We start from the raw sequence: 19815 nt of genomic DNA on the forward strand, positions 1-19815 counted from the left end.
TAAGTCAAACAATATGGCTTTTTTGGTCCCTAGTTTGCCTGCTGCTTGGTCAGTTTGAGTTAAAAATACATGAAGAGTAGCTCTGTAATGTGAAAGCTATTACATATTGAGGCAGTGGTTGCCTGACTCACTATGGAGAAAATGGCTGAGAAAGAGTGGTTTAAATTCCTTCACTGGAATTTGGTTTGGCCTAGCCCTAACCTGTTCCACCATAGAAAATGCTCTGTGAACAAAGCAAGGTCTATGAAGACATAATTTGCCAAGGTTGTTGTACAAGAACTTAGGGGCTCGAGCAGAGCCCTGACCTTGGGATGAACTGAAATGCTGACGGCATCAGGCCATCTCACATGTATCAGTACCTGACCTAATGCTTGTGTGGCTGAATTGCTTACAGTCATACTCAAAAAATCTACTGTGGCTAGATTTAGATTTGTCAAGGATGAATGTGTAATACTCCTTAACAATAATTGCTTTTATGCTAGTAATATATCAGTAATATATCAGAGTCCATCTAGTTTGAAAGAGGGCCTTATAAGTGTCTGAATGTATGAACAACTTTGTTAAAATGTATGAACAACTTTGTTAAGAATAGTAGGGATGTCATTGTCTCAAAATGTGTGTAAACCCTGAGTAACTATGTGATTTATCTTACCGTTATTACTTCACTATTATTTTACCACTCACCAAACTCAGCAATGTCAGTGGAGACTTTCATTTTCTGCATATAATTGTAAATATGTTGACTCTCTAAAAATACATAAATACTAACACATAATATTGGATATTCCTCAATTATAAACATTTAAAACACTCATATGTGATTATACTGTTAGAAACAACTTCAATATTCAGTATAAATGTTTTACTCCACATCATATAACTCTACAATTTCCTGGAAATGGATTAAATGTGATAGCTCTACTCAGATTCTGAAAAGTCTTTAAATCCTCTTTCTTCTGCTCTGCTTATGACTTTGCAGCATGTAGACCAAGTATGCATAGACCAAAGAGGGAGTGGTCACCAGTACTTCAGCCTATTGACTTGTTGTATTGTTGCTCCTTCTTTTCAGCTGGTTCAACCAACTTCACATGTGTGGGATGAATCCACCTTGGCTTCCTGTCAGTGACAAGGATAATATGATACAGTCCCTCAAACTTTGGCTGTAATGGTGTTTGCAAGTGCTGTGGCTTGGTGACAAGAACCCACTGTCCTGGAGCCACGTTGTGACCACCAGGTCCAGGTGAATTCAAATCATCAATCACTTGCTTTCTCCCTGTTTGAACTGAGTCTTTAAATTTATTTAGCAATGCCTGTCTATAACTTTACCAATGCTTCACTAGTCAAGTCGACATCAGCAATAGACAAGTCAGACGTTCCGGGCAACGATATTGGTTGGACAGTGTCTTTGTAGGTAGCACTCATACTGCATAACACAATGGGAAGAGCTTCTGTGATAGTCCTTCCTGATACATTTCGGTCTTCTTTTTCAGAGAGTTTCTCTTTGACGGTTCAGTTCATTTGCTTCGCCATTCCCACTTACTGATTATAATGTGGGCAGTGGAATTTCCATTCCACAACCATCATTTGATACATGTCCTTGCAGACTGCTGCTTTAAAGTGTGTCCTGTGGTCTTATGACCTCTGCAATGCCCCAATGAGGAATAATTACTAGTACTATTTCAGTACAATTATCGGTGCCTCTTCTTGTTGAAAATTCTTGTCCTATCTTGAGAATATGTCAAACATGACTAAGACTTCAGGATAGCCATGTATTTTTGGCATGGTTACATAGTCTACTTGCAAATTTTGGAACAGGCCGGAAGGTGCTGGAATTTTCATCCCAGGAGTTTTGGGTATCCCCACTGGATTGGATATTATTTTCATTCAAATAACACAGTAACACTTTCAGTTTCTTTCTTGAACTATGTAGAACACGAAAACAGAAAATGAATATTTGTAAACAAATATGGTAATAACTTTGGAAGAGTGACAATGCTTTCACAATTAATTTCCATGCATTTTTGCTCCATTTTTCATCCAGGACCATTGCTCTTCTTGACTATATTCTTCTTGAAGTTCTTTGTTATCAAAGTTCATTCTTGTAGAGTGTTGTCATTTCAATCTATTGATCATCTGCTACCTTCCATTTTGTTTTTCTTTTGTGTTTTGTTTCATTTGTGCTTTGACTTTAATGACTTACTTGAATTCTACTTTTTGTGCAGTATTCACAGACAAAGCTCTTGATGCAAGCAATTCATATACTGACATTACTGCCTAGCATACCAGCCTCTGATTATTCACAACTTGAGAGGATCTGTGCAAAAATCCAATTTTGAATTGTGCATTGTGTGGTGGAAATGGAAAGGAAAGAAGTCACTATTTAAATAAAGAAGGCTAACAGGCTCCACATACAATTAAATTAAGAAGAGTCAAGATAAGCCAAGTTCTTCTGGCTAACCTATATATGTTTGCTATAAGTCTAAACTGCAACAGCTGTCTCTCTCACATCCTCTCAGACCAACTAGAATGGGATATAATTTGTTATGTGCTTAGGCAATAGTGTCTTTGTGCATACACACCTCTCGTCTCACTCTCACTGAGCGTGGCCCACACTTTTCCTTATTCTAAAAATGTCTAGATATGATGCCACCTTTTTATGCTTATGCTGATTTTTCATTATCATTGCATTATTGTAACCACAGCAACATTTCTGCCTTCCAAGCATGTTCATGTAAACGTATTTATTGAAGCATTAATATGACCACATGTTGGAGCATAGGAAACCACTACACAGTGGTTCTCCCTTGAGCTGTCTTTGGTCTTTAAGCATCTGAACAATTTCGACACAGTTATGATAGCCCCCTCTATGATACCATACTTGTGGCACTTCATCCAGCTTTCCTAAATTATACAAGATTGCTCTGTTAATCTCTTCATTGGCTTGGGCCAAGATAGCCGTCATATACACATAGAGCTCATAAGGATTAGAAATATATTATTGGTTAATGTCTGGAATTCGAAGGACTGGTACTTGGCACAAAGCTTACATGAGATGCTTGAATGCTTCCATTTGTTAAACTATTCATTGTTCAGCTGTACTTTTTTAGGAGTTTTTTCTTACCTTCAGCATGTCATTTAATATTTGGGCCATACATAAGAGTATATGACTCAACCTATTGCTCTATTGGTACAATCCGAGAAATTATATTAACTCATGAACTGTTCTTTTCAATATTTTTTTTGTATTGACATCAAATGCTTTACAGAAGCATAGAAACAGAATAAAAAATTTTTAATTTTAAAAAGTTTAAAATTAAGTTACTATTTATCTGTAACATTTATCCCTAATGATTAAGCCTGAGGCAACAGTGGCAAAAAAAAACTTCCTGAGATGATATTAGAAAGAAACCTCAGGGAGTTTTTCCTTGCATCTTTCACCTCCAGCTTGCTCATAAGAGAGAGATGTTAGAGATATATAGTAACTTAATTTTAAACTTTTAATAAATTTTCTTTTTCTCTTACTTCTGTAAAGATGCTTTGAGACAATGTAAATTGTTATAAGTGCCATACAAATAAATTTAATTGATCTGTCTAATGTTCTTTACACATTCACACACTTAATTAGCTGAAACTACATAGCTGAAAGTAACAGTGCAAGTTAATACCATGGTTATGAATAATTTAACCAAGGGGTAGCATATATAAGGAGAAAAGCAGTGGGCCTAAAACAGAACCTTGTGGAACACCAAAGATAACCTTAGTATGTTTAGAGACATCACCATTTAGAAAAGTTCTTTTACAAACTGATAACAGTCAAATGAACCCTGAGCCAGGAGAGGGCTTTCCCCTTAACACCAACAACATTTTCTAGCCTATCAAGTAGAATAGAATGGCTAATAATGTCAAACGCTGCACTAAGATCAAGTAACACCATCAAGGAGACACAACCCAGGTCATTTACCACTTTAACCAGTGCTGTTAGGCATAAATCTTGACTGATACATTTCATGAATGGTATTCCTGTGTATGTATGAGTATAACTGCTATTCTGGGACCTTTTCTAGGATCTTTAAGAAAAGGGGAAGTTTGATATTGGCCTAAAGTTGGACAGCATGCAGGGGTTGAGGTCTGTTTTTGTCACCTCTCGTGCCAAAATCGAACCTGCACTCCCGCACTTCAGTCCTGAGTTTTGATTCCACCTCTCCCTCTTGAGCAGCTGTGCTATTTACCTGCTCCCTATTTTCTCTGCTCATTACTTCCCCTATTTAAAGCCTTGTTTGTGTGTTCATTAAAAAATTGGTAACCTTCACTGGACTCTTTCTGCTTTTGTTTCCACTCCCAATCTGGTGGCCAGTCTGACAAAATAATCCAGCCAGATTTTGGAACCATCACAGCTGCTTTGTCTTTACACTCTACACAGAATCAAGAGGTTCTCCTCTACTCCCACCAGCAAGACCTCTACAACTTTAGATACACTTTCATCGAACATTCAGCAATGCCTTACATACCCCCTAGTGAGCTCAGGGAAGGGCATGTTTCTATTGTGGTAAAGTGTCCTTTAAAAGGAAATAAAGAAAAAGGAAATAAACCCTAGTGTGGTCAGTCAGACCTAGTGTGGCCTAGTCAGACTGCACCTCAACAACCCCTTCCTGCCTTAATGTTTTCATCTCCCACGCTCATTGACTCTGGGGCTGACAAAAACCTTATCTGTGCCTAAACGATGGCCGACCTCAAGATACCTTCTGTTCCCCTACAACTTCCTCTGTCTGTTCGAGCTCAACGGAATCAGCCTGGAACCCATCACCCACCATTCTGTCCCTGTTAAGTTAAAGGTCTCCGGCAAAGATGCTTTTGTTCCTTGTAATAGAAAGGTTGCATGCAACCATTGTTTTAGGATGCCCATGGTTCAATCAACACAACCACCATATTGACTGGATCAAGAATATCATCTTTGCCCATCCTTTATTTCTTCCTGTCTCCACTATGCGGCTATTGACGCCATTCCTTCCATCTCCGAGGAGGAGTTCCCTGACCTTTCCAATGTCCCTCTCGACTACTTTGATCTTTGATTCATTTTTAGCAAGTCTCAAGCAGACTCCCTGCCACCTCATTGCCCTTATGACTGTGCCATTGATCTCCTTTCTGGTACCACCAATCCTAGAGGCTGTCTGTATTCCTTTGTACATGAGACCAAGGCTATGAGAAAGTAAATCTCGGAATTGCTCGCTGCTGGCATAATTCGACCCTCCTCCTCCTCGGCAGGAGCAGGGATCTTCTTTGTTGAAAAGAAGCATGAGTCTCTGTGGCCCTGTGATGATTACCTTGGGTTGAATGACATTATTGTAAAGAATTGATATCCATTTCCCCTCATGACATCTGCCTTTGAACTATTTCAATGGGCCAGTGCTTTTATCAAGCTTGACCTCAGGAAGGTGATGGGTGGTGGACTGAGAGGGGTACAGAACAGAGGAACGGTTTTCGGTCAATGTGATATACTGGACCCCTCACTAATCATCCAGATCGACCAGCACCAATGTGTTCTTGGGGGTTGGGGATTTTGTAAGAACACCCACAGCACCCCCTCCTCACCGGAATAATGACTCTCTGATCAAGGTGGTTGCATCCCCAGTTGCCAGTTCTGCATTTTTGTTTAGCTTGGGAAACACTAGTGTCTATTGTGAACTGGGTGATGACTCATTGCAGCTAGCAGTCAGTTGGATTAGCCAGTGTCTGTTCCCTGGCTCTGGATCATCATCCGTTAACTAGGCCTGTTCTTAAACTATCTGCTGTGCTGCAAGAAATGAGAGTAGCACCTTCTCAAGTGGGATGGACACCATCCCATCCTAAAAGGTCAGCTTTGCCCTTGAAAGTGCTACAATTATCTATGAAGCCCACATTGTTTTTGGAGAAACACGTTGACATCCAGCAGTTCAGTGACCATAACCTGCTGTAAGCTACATTGCCATGCTAAATTAGAATAGGGCCAGCCTTAGCGTTATCTTTGGTTTTGCATTCAGGCTGCGGATTCATCACCCATTCTGAGAGGGCTCTGCTGTGAGGGTTGTGCCAGAGTTGGGAGGTTACTAACTAAGTAACCTAAGATGCCTAAGGCATCCAGAATTTCCCCTACAGTCACTAAACTATTCTTGCTGTCGCTAACCCTCTCTAGCATCTGGATGCGCACGTCTATTCCATCGGAGAGCTAACTAACATACTCTTAACAAGTAAAATAAAAGTTAATGATGGAGGAAGAATTACTAAACATCCTGCAGCTCACACACAGTACAAGCTGAATGTTTGCCATATTTAATTAGCTTTGTACCTTCTTTGAGTTGAATGTGAGCTGTATATTAAAGAGCACTGAAGAGGGTTTCCTCTGCTTGCTGTTTGAAGACAGAAAAAGAGCATCTCCTTAAAAATAAAAGAAAATGAACTGCGATAGTAAAATATAAAATTTAACACACTGAAGCATCAGTGCAAAATAATAAGGAAAAAGAGAAAATTAAACAGTTTAATTTAAAAACAGACAAACTTGCGGTAAATACCTGAGGGAAGAGGTCTCTAAAGATTCTCAGTAATTCTCTGTTTTCTCAAAATCTTTATTTTGAATTGTTTATAATGTGACAAGGTTTTCTAAAATAAAGTCTTTCTTCTTTTTAGGGTTTTCTAGAGCAATCAATATTACACAATCTTTTTGCTTGTATGTCTCACGATCTCTAGGTGCATCAGGCCAGTGACTTACCATGGATTCCTACTGTTGCTCATTTAGGACTTGCGATCTAATAAGCATTTGAGAGTTGAATTATGCTTTCTTTGAACTTTCTGTCTGTATCTCTTTGTGTTGGCATATATGTGATGGAACAATCATTGTTTTCTTTATTCTGCTTATTGATGGTGAATTTTTTCTTTTACAGTATCACTTTAAAGTTTGCGATCCCTATAGAAATGTCTGTATTTCTGCTTAAATATGACCAAAAAAATCATTAGATTTTAACACACATTATAAAGGAAACCGAAATATCAAAGAGACAAACATATTATACTTGGTAATATTTTTATTCAGGAAAATATAATATTATATATCTGTGAGAGGCAAAGGTATGTGAAAATGTAGTACTTAATTTCAAGGTCAAATCAGAGTCTATCTGTTTTCATGAGGTGACAATCAGGTCCCCATGAGTGTCCTATTTTATTTAAAAAACATAGACATATCAAAGTCTGATATTCATGATGTGTGGTTGTGGTAGAGGATCGTTGCAAAAACATTGGAGTTTTCTGTGGACTGCTAGACTAAAATCAGGCTAGAAACGGTTACTAAATCCTCTCTTAAGAGTTTGGACTCAGTCATATAGATTCTGTATATATAGACACAAATGGAGGAACTTTACGACCATTGGTACATTCCAAGAAGTTTTAAAACAACAAAGATCTCTCCAAAAGCAAGACATGTAATAGTCTGTTGGGTCATAAAGGAATACAGGGTCACTTCTAAGCAACTAAAGGCCTCTTTCACTTTGGCTAATGTTAATGTTCATGAGTCTTCCATCAGATGAATACTGGACAACCTTGCAGCGAGAAAGCCACAACTCTTCAAAAAGAACATTGGTGCTCATGAAGTTTTCTAAAGATCACATGGACAAGCCAGAGGAATATTGGAAAAAAAATTTGTGGAGGAATGAGGCCAAAATAAATCTTTTTGTTTTAAAATGAGAAGCATTATTTTTAGAGAAAGAAAAATAATGGATTTCAACATAAGACCCTTATACCTTCTATGTAACATGGTGGTGGTAGTATCATGCTTTGGGCCTGTATTGCTGCATGTGGGTCAGGAGAGCTTGCCATCATTGATGGAATAATTAATTCAGAATGAATTAAGTGAACTCAAAAAGAAAATGTTAAGACATCTGTCCATGAACTGAATCTCAGGAAAAAATAGATCATACACCTCACTGACAATATGTTAGAATATTTCTACTGCCATTACGCTTAGTCATGCACAAGCACCCAAATCCTTATGTAGTGAAATGTAATGTTCAAAACAGCAGTTAATTGAGCGATCTGATTTTGCACAATTCTGTGCAGTTCCCACAGTTGTGTGTGTGTGTGTGTGTGTGTGTGTGTGTGTGTGTGTGTGTGTGTGTGTGTGTGTGTGTGCGTGTGTGTGTGTGTGTGTGATGGCTTGTGGAAAGAAACTGTTGCACAGTCTGTTTTTGCGAGGGCCTGAATGCTTTGGTACCTTTTTCCAGATGACAGGAGGGTGAGGTGTATGTGTGGGGGGTGAGTGGGGTCATCCACAATGCTGTTGGCTTTGTGGATGCAGTGTATGGTGTACTGTAAATATCCATGATAGAGGGACGAGAGACTATGATGATCTTCTCAGCTGTCCTCACTATCCTCTGTAGGGTCTTGCGATCCAAGATGGTGCAGTTCCCAAACAAGTGATGCTATTGATGGTCCCTCTGTAAAATGTGGTTACAATGGGTGGAGGGAGATGTGCTTTCCTCAGACCTTCATAGGAAGTAGAGATGCTGATGAGCTTTCTTATCGATATAGCTGATGACCAGGTGTCCAGGTGTAGTTCTCCTGATTCAGCTGAGTCAGCTGATTGAACAGCAGTAGACTGAGCACACAGCACTGAGGGACCCAAGAAGGTCCAAGATGGTGCCACAGCAGTAGCACATCAGCCACTCTGGATTCAAAATGCATGCATGCAACCAAGCTGCATGATGATGTTCTGGAGAAGCTTTGTGACCTTGGCTTAATGCAAAGGCCAGGCCTCCAGTCCTCAGCATCAACAGGAGACCAGGTGACGAGGAGATTGGCTTCCGAAGAAGGTGCTTGAGGAAGCAGAAGCACAAGCTGGCAGGTGTCCATGCTAGGCTAAAAAGAAACCCTACCCTGTCCAAAGCATTTCATAAATAAAATGTATTATTATTAATTATTATTAGTAGTATTAAGGCTACGGGGGACTTAATTGCACAAAACTAGGATAAGGGATTAAGCCGGAATATCTCGGTGAATCTGGCTCAATTTATCCATTATCCGGTTGCACTAAAGCTGGATTAGGGGGCAGAAGGATGTTATGGTATAAATTACCATGAAGATTTATTCTGTGGAGCTAGCCTGCTCATTTTGGAAAAATTATGATTTTTGGATGATGTTGCTATCATTAGATAATTTACAGTTTCCCATAGACTATAAGGCTATATATAAAATGATAGAATATTAGGGCCACAGAGGAAAAAAAGAAAATTCACAGACTTTGAGAATGAAGTCTTTAATAATATTGTAACCCGTTGTTTAAGAGAGGACAGTTGTTAAAATGACAGCTGTGGGGTAGAGGTCTTCACGGGTCCACTTAGATCCGAAAAACCCGAGGCCCGAACCGAGACCCAAGTGGGTTCGGGTCTAAAAGTTTCACATATGCCTCGGACACGGGTCGGGTCTAATAATAGTGGCATCGGGTCTCGGGTAATTTAAAATAAATGTGTTTTTACCGAACGGACCCGAGAAGACCCGATCTACTGTATCTCGCGTGTGTGCATTGACTCGAGTCCTTTTCCAACCGCTCCTCTGTTTGCCAAGACCGCTTGCAACATTGTGTGGCTGGCGGTAAGCTAATTTTCGTTGAAACAGACCTGTCAATCAATTTTGAATCCATGCTGTAGCGGTTACTTTAGTGTAGAGTTGCGCAACCTTCGAGTCCAGTCGGGTTAAAAAAAAAATTGCCGTCGTGTCAGGTCGGACTCGGGTCAAATTTTTTCGGGTTTGTCTCGGGTCGGGTTTTTATAAAAAAAAAAAAGAAAGAAATTAAGCACGTCGGGTTCGGGTAAAAAGTGCTTCGGGTCACTTTGGGTCGGGTACATTTTTTTAGACCCGAGAAGACCTCTACTGTGGGGCATTTCTTCAGTATGGTTTCACAAACAAGGACATACTTAATCTTTTGGCACATCAGCATCACATTGTCATAAGTATCAGGACTGTAGATAGAATATGCATCTTTTCCACAGAAAGAACCAGCCTCATAAATCTATGACTTTTTCCTTCTTCCTCAGTATGGCCCTAATACTCTGTCATATAAAATGCACATTCCATATAAATATAAAAACACAAAGTGTAACATTATGTTCCTTTATTGAATAAGGTTAAAACAAAGCAAGTAAACCATTAGCTCCTTTCAAAACTGAAGTCACACAGTGACTCTACAAGATGGAAAGCATATCAAAGCATATTATACAACAAAAGGATAAATACACATTCAAAATGTCTGTATATAACACACCCCGCATGTCTTCACACTGAAATAAATGCAGGACAAATCCATACACATCAACTGAACAGACAAATTAATGGATGCAAGCTTGTATTACACACAGTATACAGCACAAACATCATAAGAGGCCAAATCAAATATATATATATATATATATATACTATAAAACACACACAAAAAAACAAATTTCTCTGGGCATATTTAACCAAAATTGAAAGCACACATACTAACTAAAATAATTCAACACATATTGGTCCCTAAGCAGCCGACCACTGTCGTCAACATGGAAGATTGTCCCAGTCCATGGCTGGTGGCACTCTGGGGGCCCTCTCCTTCATCAGGCAGGCCACATTGTGGAGGACAGCACAGGCCACAGTAATGTCACATGCCCTCACAGGGCTGACCCTTAATTTGTGAAGGCAGTGAAAGCGTGCCTTCAGGAGGCCAAAGGTCATTTCAACTCTGGCCCTGGTCCTGGCATGGGCATGACTGTAGGCCTGCTGTGCTTCCTGGGGGTCGATGTCAGGAGAAAAGGCTGGCAGCCATACACCCTGTCTCCCAGAAACACACCAGAGAATTCACTTGTCACCACAAAATCTCATCATTACTACCTCATAAACACAGTGTTATTCTTGACACAGCCATGATGTAAAAAGTGGACCATTTTGGCCGGGTCATGTTTAATCTACATCACACCACACACACTCACACACACACACACATATACATACACACACACACACACACACACACACACACACACACACACACACACACACACACACACACACACACACACGTGCGCGTGAAAAGAAACACTTTCTTTATCACACAAGAACATTCAATGGAATCAGTGAGCAAGCAACTTTGGGTCCTTTGAAAGGCACTATTTAAATTAAAGTGATTATTATTATTAGCTCATCTATTTATTCAATTAAATTTTATTTTATTTTTATAGCGCTTTTCACAATTGTTTCATTGTTTCAAAGCAGCTTTACATTAATAAAAGCAGGAGAACACACAGAAAAATCGGTGAACAACATAAGAAGCAGAGTACAATGGCTAAGATTAAACCGTACAAGTGAGCGTAGTAATAATGTAAGGCTTTGATCATTTATCAAAGCCTTATACAGTGTGATGGAGTTACTGTACACAATTTCACTCATATCTGCAGTCCATTTCAATTAAAAATTCGAATGTTTCATAATCAGAGTACAGCTGCATTTTTGGAGATGTGAATTAACTATTTGCATTGTGATGTTTTTAGCGGACTATGGCAGTCTGCAATACTTTGCCATGCTTTTTCTCTTTGCTTTGTGTGTGCACTTTATTTGCACTGTGGTGGTGTTGTCTTTCTTCTTAATTATGTCTTTTACCTCCTTGTATGCCTCCTTGAGGATTTGTGCCTCCGACGGGGAAAAGTACACCGATCTAGTTGCCATGGTGAATCAGTGAATCTGTGATCGGTGTCTGTTTGAGTGAGCCGTGAGCACCCACATATCCAGGATTGGTTTCACCTGGCTTGATGAATCCGTGTCTGCACATCCTGGCTTGGTCTTTGTGCAACCAATTAAGCCTGGACACACTTGTTTTGGATTCTTTGAGCTCAGCTCAGTCATTTATCCTGAATGTCTTAATTCTACTTTTGTGCAATGGGCCCCAGGTCTCCTTAAATATCTATATTAGGATTATTTTGTGTATCTTAAGATTACGTCTCCTATAAAAAGAGCTCTGTTAGATGCCCCAGCAGGTGGTTTACTAAGGAAAACAAACCTATCTAAAATATGGATGAGCCATAGGTGAACCTTAGCAGTAGCTTTGGCTTTATGATTATGCCACTGATTTCTCACCCTTTTGCCCTGTTCTGAGGGCTGTAACACCAGAGTTGGGGGTTAACACCACCCTAGACATCTATGAAATTCCAGACTATAGAAACAACGCTGCTTACATGCTCACTACAAATAAAGCCACTAACAACAACAAAGGATTAGTTACTAACATCCTGTACTCTTCACACTGAGCAAGATGAATGTTTGCAATGATGATGTTAAATGAACCTTAGTCAAAGATTTGTAGATATTATTTTAGACAGATCCAATGTGAATGGTCTCTTTCTTGACCAGAAAAATGTTTTTTTTTTTTTTTTTTTTTTTTTGAGAAAACTAAAATGTGGCTGATGTGGTAAGTAAAAAAAAATAAATTCAATAAAGTAAAAGAATTACATGTTTTAAATTAAATGTAACTTACATAAAAAATGCAAAATGATACAAGATAGCACCCCCATTGGTCCAAATTTAACTTCATTTAAGTTACTTTACTTAAAAATTACAGACTTGAGTAGGAGTTGTATTCACATTGACAGGAATCTCAACATAATGCAACCTACCTCCTCTTACCATTCAGCAAGACAGTTTTCACACTAGCAATATTTTATGGGATCTGAGTTTTGTTTCAAACTAGAAGAAACAAAGAAAGATTTACAAAATTATTAGTTAAATTAATCATGTGACCCATAGTGGGCAAACAAAAAAACACAAATTCTGACAAACTCGTAGCATAGCATGCCAGGACGAATTGCAGAGGTCTTGAAAAAGAAGGGTCAACATTGCAAATATTGATTCTTTACATAGGTTTAATGCAGTTGTCAATAAAAGCCTTTAACACATAGAGAATGCTTGTAATTAACGTTCTTATTCTCTTGCATACTTATTATTATTATTATTATTATTATTATTATTATTATTATTATTATTATTAATGTGCTTGCAAAGCACATTCTTATTCTCTTGCATATTTATTATTATTATTATTATTATTATTATTATTATTATTATTATTATTATTATTATTATTATTATTAATGTGCTTGCAAAGCACATTCTTATTCTCTTGCATATTTATTATTATTATTATTATTATTATTATTATTATTATTATTATTATTATTATTATTATTATTATTATTATTATTAATGTGCTTGCAAAGCACATTCTTATTCTCTTGCATACTTCTTCTTCTTCTTCTTCTTCCGGACACTTTTTCGGCGCGTAACCTGTCTCGCAGCTTTTGTCCTAGACCCATAAATGAGGTGTCAAATCGACCGGCTCATTGAGGAGAGGTGTGCTATAGGTTTTATAAGCGATCAGAATTCCAGAATTCCCAGTATGGAAGCTCAAAGGGGTGTTTTTTCCCATAGACTTGAATGAGGAATCTCTCTGTAGATGTGCTAACATCCAAAAGAGAGCAGCAGACACCAGTGAATCTGTCAGATCACACAATGTTGGATGTACAGAACTAGGACGGAAGTACATTTTTCGGTCAGAAACGCGTTTTGGATTAAAGCGTTTTGGATTAAAAGGCTTACATATTCCAGTTCCTTAGACTCTTAGGGATTTTTTACAAGCATTTGTTTTGGAAAATATTACCCCAGTGACGAAAGGTAAGCGCCGCCTATTTCCGGTGACTATCAACATGGATTAAATTAGTATGATGGCTATAAATTGTATTATGCTTTGTGTGTGGGCTTAATAAAATCCTGAGAGTCTAAGCTTTCAAACAATATAACATTTAACCGTGTATTTAGAGGTTTAATGCTTAAAACTAGTGGTGGTGTGCCTTGGACAGCACGCCAGTCACATATGTTGTTGTTTCTACCATTTGTATAACTTTTTGTTGTTTTCAACTATCAGTGTAGTTTTTATAATTTTTTATTTCACTTTAAACTAATGTCCTTTTAAGAGCAGCAACGGCTCTTTTAAGAGCCACCCATTAATTCAGCGCATTTTTTCTTTGTCTCCTCACATTACATAATTATTTTTTAAACATATGACACGTATATCACAAAGAATGATAAGAATGACTTTAATATAAAGCTTGGGTACTGTTAGAATTGCCGTTCTTCACATTAGTGAATTAATACATAAAACCGCAAAGGCTTTCTCGTGTTCCTGGATGGCCTAGTGGATAGTGAATCCGTTTAGCATGCAGAGCTTCGGGGTTCGAATCCACCCTTGGACAGTATTTTTTTTTCTAAAAGTTTATAATAAAGGTTCATAAGTTGACATTAGTTACCACATTACTTAACATGAACTAATAATGAACTGCACTTCTTAATAAAATCCTGAGAGTCTAAGCTTTCAAACAATATAACATATAACTGTGTATTTAGAGGATTTAATGCTTAAAACTAGTGGTGGTGTGCCGTGGACGGCACGGCGGTCTCATATGTTGTTGTTTCTGCCATTTGTATAACTTTTTGTTGTTTTCAACTATCAGTGTAGTTTTTATAATTTTTTATTTCACTTTAAACTAATGTCCTTTTAAGAGCAGCAACGGCTCTTTTAAGAGCCACCCATTAATTCAAATTAAGCGCATTTCTTCTTTGTCTCCGCACATTACATAATTATTTTTTAAACATATGACACACGTAAATCACAAAGAATGATAAGAATGACTTTAATATAATAAAGCTTTGGTACTGTTAGACTCAGGATTCTTCACATTAGTGAATTAATACATAAAACCGCAAACACTTTTTGTGAAACACTTGTGTTCCTGAATGGCCTAAGGGATAGCAATTTGTTTAGCATGCAAGAGATTCGGGGTTCGAAACCACCCTTGTACAGTATTTTTTCTAACACTTTATAATAAAGGTTCATTAGTTGACATTAGTTACCACATTACTTAACATCAACTAATAATGAACTGCATTTCTACAGCATTTATTAATTTTGTTCATGTTAATTTCACCATTTACTAATACATTATTAACACCGTGTTAACATTACTTAATATACTGTGAACTAACATGAACAAAGAATAAACTTTATTTTAACAAAGATTACTACATACAATAATTTATTGCTCATGGTTAGTAAATGTTAGTCAATACATTAAATTTGAACTAATTATCCTTATTGTAATGTGATTTATATTTTTTCCCAGTAAAATCACTGATTGATGCTTTAGTTCAGGATCTTCATGGCGCTTGTTTCAGGAAAAGATAAATGGATTTTCAGGTGTGCTCTTTTGTTGCAGGTGAGAAACTAGTCTGCAAATATAACCATAGTAACTGTGTAGCCATACCCTAGCAACCATGTAGTGCACCTTACGAACCATATTGCAATATAAAGAAGCCATATCTCAGTTACACAACATAAAACACTCAGCACGATGAGGAGAACTGATGTCATGTGTAGCCCCGCCCCCAAAATAAGCGAAATCAAAAATTTAGCACAACATGGACATGTGACATATCAAAACACTCAGCACGATGAGGGGAACTTGCAAGCACATGCAAGCACATTCACATTTTCTTTAGGAAATGTACCGTTCTAGTTATACTTTAATATAGTCTCAATAGAGTCTCGGGCTGGCCACGACTGAGGTGCCCTTGAGAAAGTCACTGAACCCCCCAACTGCTCCCCGGGCGCCACAGCATAAATGGCTGCCCACTGCTCTGTGTGTGTGTGTGTGTGTGTGTGTGTGTGTGTGTGTGTGTGTGTGTGTGTGTGTGCACTTTGGATGGGTCAAATGCAGAGAACAAATTCTGAGTATGGGTCACCGTACTTAGCCGTATGTCACGTCACTTTCACTTTCAGTAGAGAGAAGCTGGATAGTTTCTACTCTGGTATCAGCATTAGAGTAGAAACTATCCACTTCTCTCTATACTCTCTCTTGGCCACTGTAATGGCTTTTCTAAGTCGGTACTTAGCAGCTTTGTACTCTTTCTTATTTCCAGATGTAAAGATCAAGCACGCGGAATGTTGTGTAACTGACTGTTTATCCAGGGCTTCTGATTGGGGATCTTTCTGACTTGTAATAACTAACCTTGTACCCACTGATGTCACATGGACATTAAACACCACTCAGCTGTTTAAAAAGGCACAAGAGCAGCTGTACTTCCTGAGGAGGCTAAGGAAGTTTGGCATGCTCCTTAAGATCCCCAGCAACTTCTACAGCTGTGCTATTGAGAGTGTCTTAACCAACTGCATCGCAGTGTGGTATGGCAGCACTACTATGAGGGACCGCAAACATTTGCAGAGAGTGGTGAAGACTGCTGAGAAGATCATCAGGACTACACTGCCCTAAAATGCTCCTCCTCATTTTGCACTTTTGTTAATATTACTGTTGTTATATCAAGTAGCTGCATCTCATAGCATACTGTTAATTTTAAATCCATTTCCATCATCATCCGCAGTTGTATTCAATTTGCACATTAATATTACTGCTGTTGCTACTACCATCTACAGTGGTATTACGTTTTTGCACATATAACATTAACATTGTTTTGCACATAAGTATCTTTAATGTTTCAGATCATCAAACAAATTTAAATATTAGTCAAAGATAACACAGGTAAACACAAAATGCAGTTTTTAATTGAAGGTTTTTATTAAGGGAAAACAAAATCCAAACCTGCATGGCTCTGTATGAAAAAGTGCTTGCACCTAAAACTTGTTGGGCCACCCTTAGCAGCAAGAACTGCAATCAAGCGTTTGTGTTAACTTGCAGTGAATCTGTCACAGTGCTGTGTGAGTAATTTTGGTCCACTCATCTTTACAGAATTGTTGTAATTCAGCCACATTGGAGGGTTTTTCAAGCATGAACTGCCTTTTAAAGGTCATGCCACATCATCTCAATAGTCTCGTAGTCCACAGAGTATTTTCCCAGAAGTCTTGGGGATCATCAAGATGCTTTCTGGCAAATCTGAGACAAGCCTTTATGTTCTTTTTGGTCACAGTGGTTTTTGTCTTGGAACTCTGCCTTTCTTATGGTGGAGTGATGAACACTGACATTCTTTTGATGTTGTTGTGCGGTCTTTTGTGATATTTTCACAAAAGAGTCGTCGCTGCACTCTTGGTAATTTTGGTCGGGCCGTTCCATGTTTTTGCCATTTGTGGACAATGGCTCTCACCATGGTTTGCTGAAGTCCCAAAGCTTCAGAAATGGCTTTATAAACTTGTCCAGGCTGATAGATTTCCTTCTTATTTGTTCCTGAATTTCCATGATTTTCATTTATAAATATTTGGGTGTTTGGATCAGCAATTTCATTTTGATCTATCAAATAACTGAAGGACACAGTAATATTTCAGTAGTGAAATGAGGTTTATTGGATTAACAGAAAATGTGCAATATGCATCAAAACAAAATTAGACAGGTGCATACATTTTGGCACCCTTGCCATTTTGTTTATTTGAATACCTGAGTAACTACTTAGCACTGATTAATTGCAACACACAATTGGTTTGGTGAGCTCATTAAGCCTTGAACTTCATAGACAGGTGCATCCAATCATGAGAAAAGGTTTTAAAGGTGGTCAATTGCAAGTCGTTGTTCTCTTTGACTCTCATCTGAAAAGTGGCAACATGGAGGCCTCAAAACAACTCTCAAATGACCTGAAAACAAAGATTGTTCAACATTATGGTTTAGGGGAAGGCTGCAAAAAGTTAATGCTGAGATATAAGCTGTCAGTGTCCAATGTGAGGAACATAGTGAGTAAATGGAAGACCACAGGCACAGTTGTGGAGTGATGAAACAAAGAGTGAGTTATTTGGTCATAACAAGGGACGTTATACATGGCGGCAAAAGAACACAGCATTCCAAGAAAAATACTTGCTACCCACAGTAAAAAGTTCCATCATGCTGTGGGGTGTTTTGCCAGTGCTGGTACTTGGAACCTGGTTAAGTTGAGGCTCGCATGGATTCCACTCAATATCAGCAGATTCTTGAGAATAATTTTGAGGAATCAGTCACAAATTTGATGTTATTTCAACAAGACAACGACCCAAAACACTGCTCAAAATCTACTCAGGCATTTATGCATAGGAACAAGTACAATGTTCTGGAATGGCCTTCCCAGTCCCCAGACCTGAATATTATTGAACGTCTGTGGGGTGATTTGAAGCGGGCTCACCATGCTCAGCAACCATCAAACCTAACTGAACTGGAGATGTTTTGTAAGGAGGAATGGTCCAAAATACATTCATCCAGAATCCAGACACTCATTACAGGCTATAGGAAGCGTCTAGAAGCTGTAATTTTGCTAAAGGAGCAAATTAGCTCTACTAAATATTGATGTGATGTTTCTGTTGGGGTGCCCAAATTTATGCACCTGTCTAATTTCGCATTTTCTTTTAATCCAATAAACCTCATTTCACTACCAAAATATTACAGTTATTTGATAGATCAAAATGAAATTGCTGATCCAAACACCCAAATATTTATAAATGAAAATCATGGAAATTGTCAGGGGTTCCTAAACTTTTTGCATAGGACTGTATGGTTTTAATTTAATAGTTTTGTATCTGATATTTTAAATTTTGCATGGAATTAATTCTTAGACATTGCTGACTAGTAATTCCTAGTAACATAAATAATAAGTGAATAAATAATGATATTTAAACAGTGCTTGGTATGTGGAGAGTTGTGTTATTGGTTTGGCCAACCAGTGGTCTATCATGTACCATGGGCAGCTTCTAACCTACAAGCAGCTTTTAACCTTTTATGGTTATCCAGGGTATCATTTCAATTTATAAAAAAAAAAAACATGCACTCCCTTACCTCAATCACCCCCTGAAAAATCATCAAGCTACTGTTACTTTCAAGTGTGAAAGGTGAGGAGAGGTGAAAAGTTATCAGTGGGTGTTTGGAATAGCCTGTCCTATACTTGTCCCTTAAAGAGGAACTAACTATTCCAGTGTGTTCTCTTCCTCAGGTTCCTCCCCGAATGAGAGAACAGGCAACAAGAAGAAAAGTCACCACTGTGTGGAGTTACCTGAGTGTTGCGCAATCCCTGTGAGTCCAAATCATAAATTCTAGTTATTTTTCATTTTGACACTACCAGGGTATTATTTAATTAAAACTAATATTTGATAAGATTTGATAATTACACAGATAAATCACTGTCCTTTCCTTTTAGTTCTTCTTATAAATCAGTCTTAGACAAGTGTGTTTAATAGTAAGATTGTGGTGCCTGCTTTATCTTAAGTGCCATTTTCAATTTGTGTTACATTAAGTTACATACAGAACTCTCAGTAGTCTCAGTCTGAAAGAGAACATTATATATATATATATATATATATGTGTGTGTGTGTGTGTGTGTGTGTGTGTGTGTGTGTATGTGTGTACTTATACACTATTTTATTAATCAAAAATTGAGAAAAAAAACCAGAATATTTTAAACTCTAAGAAATATTCTCAGCAATTGTGGTAGACTATTGTGTTTTGGATGGCACAAATATGACTAAATTTGTGCTTTCACTGAGACCTGTGACTAGTGACAGACAGACAGACAGACAGACACAGACAGACAGACATAAAGAGCATGTCATATGCACACAAGCACTTATACATATACATGTTGCAGAGCATGCACTTGGTCCTGACAGGCTCTGTAGACTTGTCACAGATTTCAAGTATTAGACTGTTATTTTAACTTGTAAGAGGTCACTTTCATAGTGGGAACAATATAAAACATCAGTGAGGAAACTGTTTCTTATGTCAGAAAATGGGTGTCTTTACAGATAGCTAAAAAACATGA

General features: G+C 38.0%; 1 protein-coding gene across 9 annotated transcripts in view; it reads left to right on the forward strand.

Annotated features, from left to right (window-relative positions):
* The window catches only part of znf512b (zinc finger protein 512B), a 111264-nt gene that overhangs the window by 12586 nt on the left and 78863 nt on the right, over nt 1-19815 (forward strand). For 8 of the 9 annotated variants that reach the window (XM_047806967.1, XM_047806964.1, XM_047806970.1 and 5 more), the window contains one exon: nt 18991-19070. In XM_047806967.1, coding sequence (XP_047662923.1) covers nt 18991-19070 — 80 coding nt within the window. Of the gene's footprint in view, nt 1-1069; nt 1241-18990; nt 19071-19815 lie in introns of all 9 variants that reach the window. The other variant, XM_047806971.1, reaches the window with a different exon arrangement.

Source organism: Tachysurus fulvidraco, chromosome 23, assembly GCF_022655615.1.
Source record: "Tachysurus fulvidraco isolate hzauxx_2018 chromosome 23, HZAU_PFXX_2.0, whole genome shotgun sequence".
Taxonomy (NCBI): domain Eukaryota; kingdom Metazoa; phylum Chordata; class Actinopteri; order Siluriformes; family Bagridae; genus Tachysurus; species Tachysurus fulvidraco.